The sequence below is a fragment of the Hyaena hyaena genome, unplaced genomic scaffold (assembly GCF_003009895.1).
Source record: "Hyaena hyaena isolate Hyena2069 unplaced genomic scaffold, ASM300989v1 scaffold_284, whole genome shotgun sequence".
Taxonomy (NCBI): Eukaryota; Metazoa; Chordata; class Mammalia; order Carnivora; family Hyaenidae; genus Hyaena; species Hyaena hyaena.
In genome coordinates, this window is record NW_024080913.1 from 2,074,781 (window position 1) to 2,082,098 (window position 7,318).

At 44.5% G+C, this 7,318-nt stretch overlaps 1 protein-coding gene across 1 annotated transcript; it reads right to left on the reverse strand.

The window, feature by feature from the left end:
- Positions 1 to 1,356: 1,356 nt before the first annotated feature.
- Positions 1,357 to 4,816, reverse strand: TCHHL1 (trichohyalin like 1). The gene is made up of 2 exons (XM_039246234.1): positions 4,679 to 4,816; positions 1,357 to 3,789 (listed from the first exon to the last, which is right to left on the reverse strand). Exons 1-2 carry the CDS (start codon positions 4,814 to 4,816, stop codon positions 1,357 to 1,359), a joined length of 2,571 nt encoding a protein of 856 aa, XP_039102165.1.
- Between the last annotated feature and the right edge of the window lie 2,502 nt (positions 4,817 to 7,318).

Sequence of the window (7,318 nt, forward strand, 5' to 3'; positions counted from 1 at the left end):
ATCACACGGTTCGTGGGTTCGAGCCCCGCATCAGGCTCTGTGTTGACAACTAGCTCAGAGCCTGAAGCCTGTTTCAGATTCTGTGTCTCCCTCTCTCTCTGACCCTCCCCTGCTCATGCTGCCTCTCTCTCTCTCTCAGAAATAAATAAAACATTAAAAAAAAAGAATTTTAAGTTCTTGAAGAGGTGTGAGATGAAGTGGAAGAATATTAAACCTCGAAGTAGGATGCAACAGGAGACGGGGCATTTTGGCTTCAGGAAACATTATGTGATATCTATTTTATTCCTTTCCTGGGTCATTACTAAGCTCTGAGACATCACCCTTTAATTACAGTCTTTTAAAATAACCACAAATTACCTAAGATTATTTTTGTTTCTGCCAGTGTCTCCAGGGCTAGATGGAACATGAAGGGGGAAAAAAAAAAAGAACCAACAAAAGATATTGATCACAAGGTTATTTATTTGCTAATTTTGATACAATGCTGTCAGCAAACCACATGGGTAAACATTTCATAGACTTAGTGGATCATAGGTTTTAAGAGGTTCTTATGGAGTCAAGCATCTGTTAGATTTGTATACTCTCTCCTTGATAATTATTCTGATTGCGTATTTGAGCCAGAAACTCTGAAAATGCTATGTAAGGAGTGGGTTTTAATAGAAGTTTGCTGAATCAATGAATCTATGGCATAGATTTAGTTGCACTTGGACATTAACAAAGAGTCACGAATCTACTCTGAATGGGGGCTAGAAAAATTATTTTAAGTAATGGCGATGTCTGACATTATCTTGAAGGATAAAGTTTTAGGACAAACTTGAAATCTGTTAGGAAATATGAAGCAGAATAATCTGCATCTATGAATTAGTGATATTTTATGATTATAAGGTGGTATTGCAGAGTTTTGGGCTCACTATTGCCACATTATAAAAAGCCAGTGAATCCATTGAAGAAATCAGCATCTGTTAAAGGTATGAAAGGAATTTTTCTATTTTTAGTGACAGGTAAGTTGCAATAAATTGTATCATGAGAAAATCCATTTTGGTACTTGAAAGTAGCATCATTCGGTAGCATGTGTGGTGTGGTATTTCTTGGTGGCAGCTCCCGCTGCTGAAGACTTTCTTATTTGCGTTTGTAGAAACCTAGGAAGGGAATTTAAAGGATTGTTAATCTGCATCTGAATGTGTGCATGTGAACACGGATGGTGGTTGGGAGGGAAGAAGCCTGGGACATGTTGAGATTCATGAAGTTCCTTGGAACTTCACCTGCAATCATGATAATGATTTATTGCTTTTTGGTGCTTGCCTCCTTTTGCAGTGCTGGGTTCTCTCCCTGACGGTGGTCCTGCTTATCTTCTGAGGCCTAAGGGGCTGATGTTTGCTGTGCATCAGCAGGATCTGCACCAGGCAGATGTTCTCTGGTGGAACGTAATGCTTGGCAGTCACTGAAGAATACCGGATGATCTGGACTTGATGCTCTGGCTGACCGAGCTTGATTTTGCTGCCCTGCTTGGGTCATATGCATCTGCTGCAGTAGCTTTTCTTGCAGGTACTGGTACAGAGGACTAGCATAGACTGCACCCCGCTCCACAAAATGGGGCTCTTGGTCCATATGGATCTTCTCTTCAAGGCCTGACTGGGGGACCGAGGCATCATATCCTTTCTTGGCTGGATTTTGCTGGTCATTGGCTTCTCCTGCCAACTCTTGGGGGATTTCATCCTCCTCCAATGTTGCAGGTTCCTCTCTTTCAAGTTGTGTCATGGGGGAGGCTGGATTGTCCTGACCCAGACTTTTTACTCGAGCCTCCTGGGTCTCTGGTGCTCCGTCTTCCTCTCCTTCAGTACTTGGGCCCTGGACCTTTAGTGTTTTACTGCTGTCTTCCTTTGCAGGGAGCTGCCTTACAGAAAGCTGGTCAGGGAAGCCTACATCCAGGGTACCTGGGTGGTCTGTCTCCAGCAACTTTCTGTTTTCACCACTTGCTGTGGACTCCTGTGCTCCTGGATGTCCATCGGGATGCACAGCTGGACTTGGACCTTTGGTCCCTGAGTCCTGACTCCTGTGTTCTTCTCTGGAAGCCCATTCCAGTTCCTCAGTGAGCTGCTTATTCCCTCCTACTGCCGGCACCATGGCTTCCTGACTTCTTCTTTCCCCATCCAGTGCTACTTGTTTCCCAGTGTCTGGGTAATTATTGTGACTTCTTTCCACAGACTCTCTGAGAGGGTCCACTTGACTCTGGGCATCCTCTTGCACAGGCAAGTCAGTGGTCTCTGAGCTGTTGTCACCATCCTCTAGAGCCAGGCTATTGGGAGTTTTGGGAGAACTCTCATTATTCTGTGCGAGCGTGGCCTCGGGATCCTTTCCCTGGTAACCATCATCCTCCTTTGCTGGCTTGTCATGTGTCCTGGTGACCCTCTTATTTTCTTCTCCAGACTGGTTCTTGAGTGGTTCCAATTCTTGTATTTCTTTCGCTCCTGGTGTCCCTTCTGCTACAGTGACATTTTTGGTGCTCATGAGTGCTTCTGCTATGTCTTTCTCAGCATATGTTGCCTCATCTGGAGTGACTGCTCCTTCAGTTTCAGTACGATTCTTATTTCCTCCTTGCGAGCTTAACCCTTTCATCTTAGAACCTTCTTCCAACCTTTCTTTTGATGACTCTTGAAGTTCCTGATACTTTTCATCCTGTGGTTGTTCTTCCAGAGTTGGTAGCTGAATTTTTCTCTCATTTTGTTTCTCCCCTGCTGTTCCATGGGCCTCAGAGCCTCTCCTCTCTTTCCTTACAGCTCTAACCTCAGGTGTTTCTGAAATATTTCTGCTATCCCCTTGGACAGGCAGGTTCTTTGTTTCACGTTCTCTTTCTTGTGCTGGTGGTTCCTGGGTCTCAGATGTTCGGGGTTCAGCTGGATTCTTTGGCTCAGGTGGTGTCCCATCAGCATCCTCTCCTGGTTCTTGAGTCTCAGATGCTCTATCAGCATCCTCAGGCTCGGCTGCTTCCTCTGTCTGCAAGGGTTTCTGGGCAGCCACTTGTCCTGGCAGGCCAGCGTGCTCTGAGCTGGAGTCGTTTTTTCCTGTCAGCAACAGTTCTTGTGTTTCAGAATGTTCCTTAATGCCCTTTTCTGCTGCAACTTCCTGACCTTTGGAAGGCCTGGGTGTTTTTTCTGGTATATCACTTCGGGTTCTCAGGTTCCCTTTCTGTTCTTGATCTCTTGTCTTAGTGCCACTTTGCTCCCTGACTGGTTTATCTCCCTCCCTGGGACTATCCTCATCCTGTCCCTTCCCCTTTGTGGGACCGCCGAGCTGTTCTGATCCTGCTCTTGGCTTATCTCTCTCAAGTTGAGCCCCGCTGTCTCCTGGAGCTGGTACATCTTGGGCTGTTTCCTGGCTCTGTTGATCTTTCTCCAGGTGTTGGTTCTTAGAGTCGTTGTGCTCAGATGCTTCTACTAGCAGCTTGTAAGTCTTGGTGTTTCCCTGTGGGTCAACCCCATTGTGTCCCCTTTCCTTAGGGCTGAGCTGAGCTGATAATGCCATTCCTGAAGGAGGTACCACGCTGTCTTGAGTTGGTGGAGTGTGCTCTGTCCACTGGCCAGGACCACTGGTCACCTGAAGATCCATACCACTTGGCTTCTCCTCTGGTTTAGACACTTGTCTGGATTCTGATTTTAGTAACGATTGTACATCAAGGTAACAGAGGTTCAACAAGCTGAAGATTGCAAGAACAAATTCATCAAAACTGATGGTGCTATTGCTGTGGGTATCCAGAAGGTTCAAGTTTCTCTCCACAGCAAGAATGGCATGTGGCTGCATGAAAACACAATGAGGAATCAGCCTATTTATATGTGGTCAAGTGCCTGGAGTCTGAATATCTCCCAAGAATCCTTTTTTTAATTAAAAAAATTTTTTTGACTATTTATTCATCTTTGAGAGATAGAGCGTGAGTGGCAGAGGGGCAGAGAGAGAGGGAGACACAGAATCCGAAGCAGGCTCTAGGCTTTGAGCTGTCAGCACAGAACCTGATGTGGGGCTCGAATTCACTGACCCTGAGATCATGACCTGACCAGAAGTCAGACACTCAATTGAACCACCCAGGCACCCCTTCTTCTTCTTCTTCTTCTTCTTTTTAAAGCTTCTTCCTTAGGAACTAGTGACATTTCCCCAAACAGTAAGAATTTGTTAATTCTGGATCAGAGAGCTATGCTAAGAAAGAGGGTGGTTTTTTTTTTTAATGTTTATTCATTTTGGGGGGGAGGGGCAGAGAGAGAAGGATGCGGATCTGAAGCCTGCTCTGAGCTCGCAGCAGAGAACCAAATGTGGAGTTGAACTCATGGAACTGTGAGATCACAACTTGAGCTGAAGTCGGAAGTTTAACTGCCTGAGCCACTCAGGCGTCCCTAGGAAGGAGCTTTTACATCACTGTGAGTTGCATGTATACTGGCTCATGACTCCTCTCAGAACCTACTTTCCTGACGCATAGTCCCAGTGAGGAAAACCTCACTTTCCTCTCTAAGATCGATTAAGCAATTGCAGAGAATAGGGAGTTGAGACTGAAAAAAAGTTGTTCAAAATCAGTGAGTACAGAGAGCTGGTAGCCAAGTGCAAAGCAGGCAGGGGTCACTGAAGTTCAGCTTGCATTAGATTATGGAGAAAGGGTAACTGGGGGAGAATTTGCGCAGCTCCGTGAACTCCTCACCTGAAGAACATCCCCAAACTCGCCCTGGATGAGCCGTTTCAGCTCTGTACAGGTCAGCGTTGCCTCATCACCAGCCTCCCGGGCATACTTGTGGAATGTCTCAATTACACAGAGGACATCTCTCAGGAGCCGAGACATCTTTCCCAACTCAGGAGACTGTGAGAAAGAACAAACAAAGCTCATTTCCTAGGATCAGTCTTTCAGGAACGTGATGCCAAGGCCGTTCTTTTTCCTGCCCCTCCCTCTACTCCACTGGCATCATCTGCTCTTTTCTGGATCTTAAGATACAGCATCTGAATTTCGGTAATTTAATTTTTTACTGGATAGTGTAATGAAATCAGATCTGGCACAAGTATGTATTAGAAGCAACACTGCACCCCACGTTGCAGAAGACAGCAACACTCATGTGTTCAGAGAAAGCTTTTTTGCAGAAGAAGTGGAAAAAGAACGTAAATGTAAGTACTGAAATGCACAAATGAAGCCAACAGAGTGGGACCAATCCTTCTAGACTTTTCTGAGATCGTTTACTGTTTTCTTCCTACCTTGGCTCAGTCTAACTCCTCTGTTTAGGAAAGCATAATTTTATTTATTTATTTAATGTTTATTTTTGAGAGACCGAGCATGAGCAGGGGACCAACTGAGAGAGAGAGACAGAGGGAGACACAGAATTCGAAGCAGGCTCCAGGCTCTGAGCTGTCAGCACAGAGCCCAATGTGGAGCTCATAAACCCCAAGATCATGACCTGAGCCAAAGTTGGATGCTTAACCGACTGAGCCACCCAGCTTCCCTGGGAAAGCATGACTTTTAAAGTTAGTAAGACTTATAGAGAAAAGAGAAGTGATGCCAAGAAAAGCAACCCCTGTATATACGCAGGCTGAAGCAACATATTTTTACCAAGAAGACATGGCTCAGTGAACTCACTGGTAAAACAAATAGAATACTGACCCCTCAGCATTACCCATCATTTAAATGACTCTGTATTTTCATTTTAGTAGAGCTCTGAGTCCTATGTCTTATTAAAAAGTATTCATGCCTATGTCATACAGTTTATATTTTTTAAAAAAGACAACGATCAAAGAAGTTCCATAAGCAAAGAATCATGTTGGGGGCTGGAGCTCCCAGTTTAGTGGGATTAATAGTGGTCAAATTAGACTTGGGCTATCATCTCCTCTGGAATCCTTACACTATCTCACAGATAAGCAGAGCAGCAGCTGAGATCCAAGCTCAAGCATATGGTCTATGAGACTTACCTTGTTCATGAATGAGAGCAAGTAGAATAAAATGAGCAGCGGGCTATGAGCTGACAGCAGGCACTGAAACCTTTTATTGAGTCCCTAATTGCACAGTTAGGAAGGAGACACCCTCCGGGTCTAATGCCCTGATTTCATCACCACCAAACCCAGTCTTCCCTCCTTGTATACTGTCAGCTTCTCTTATTTTTATTTCCTTCTTTAAGCAGCTTCAGTTAAGTCTTGGCTTCAGACTCCTCCAAAGGAAGGAGAGAGGATTTTTTGTTTCATTTACCCACTTTTTCAGGTTATAGTTTTGAGGTATCTTCAGGGTGGTGCTGGTTTTTTTTTTTTTTTTAACCTAAGAACACAATTACATTTCTGTTTGACAAATCATAGGGCTGGCAGGGGCCTCAGAAGTCATCTGATCACTCCCTCTGCCCACAGGATGGACTGTATTTGACCCAGCCTGGACAGATGGGTGTCAATCATGTGTTTAAAAATAGAGGCCCTATTGAGCCATGTGACAAGAGTGGAGACACCAGTTGATTCAGGTATTTCGATGCTTTGCTCTCCTTGCCCAGAGGCAGAGTTAGAAAAAAAAAATCTTGCTGGGTGTGCAGAACTTTGCTTACCTAGGATGTGCTATTTTAAAAAAGTGATTGATATCTGCTCTTTAAAGGTGCTTTTATATCCAAGGAGCTTAGAAATGGGCATCTATATTCCTGTGTTCTTTCTGTAAAGGGGAAAGGGAAACCTAGAAACCACCAATCTGAGGACACGTGGGAAAGACCTGAGATGCTAAACTGGCAAATATTTTTATTACCTTCTAGATCTGGGTCCCTCTTCACAGAGAATATTTAACAGCAGAATTAGATTTAGTTGTTTTATTAGATATTTAAAAAGAGAACAGAATTTGTTTTAAAACATTCTTGCCTGTTTTTTTTTTTAATGTTTTATTTATTTTTGAGAGAGAGAGAGAGAGAGACAGGAGAGGGTCAGAGAGAGAGGGAGATACAGAATCTGAAACAGGCTCCAAGCTCTGAGCTGGCTGTCAGTACAGAGCCTGACCCGGGGCTCGAACCCATGAACCGTGAGATCATGACCTGAGCCGAAGTTGGACGCTTCACCAACTAAGCCACCCAGGCACCCCAATTCTTGCTTGTTTGTAAAAGGATGTAAGAAACAGACCAATGAGGGGCACCTGGGTGGCTCAGTCAGTTGAGTGTCTGACTCTTGATTTCAGCTCAGGTCATGACCTCATGGTTTATGGGTTCAAGCTCCACAAAGACTCTGCACTGTCAGTGCTTGGAATTCTTTCTCTCTCCCTCTCTCTCTGCCCCTTCTCCACTTGTGCTCTCTCTCTCTTTCAAAATAAAAATAAGAAAAAGAAACAGAGCAATGAAAACAG

What these genes read in the sequence shown, in the direction of transcription:
- TCHHL1 (XM_039246234.1), bottom strand. Translation starts at nt 4,816, where the DNA reads ATGTCTCGGCTCCTGAGAGATGTCCTCTGTGTAATTGAGACATTCCAC. An exon ending in AGTTTGGGGATGTTCTTCAG is followed by an intron (nt 3,790 to 4,678) that starts GTGAGGAGTTCA and finishes GTTTTCATGCAG; the next exon opens with CCACATGCCATTCTTGCTGT.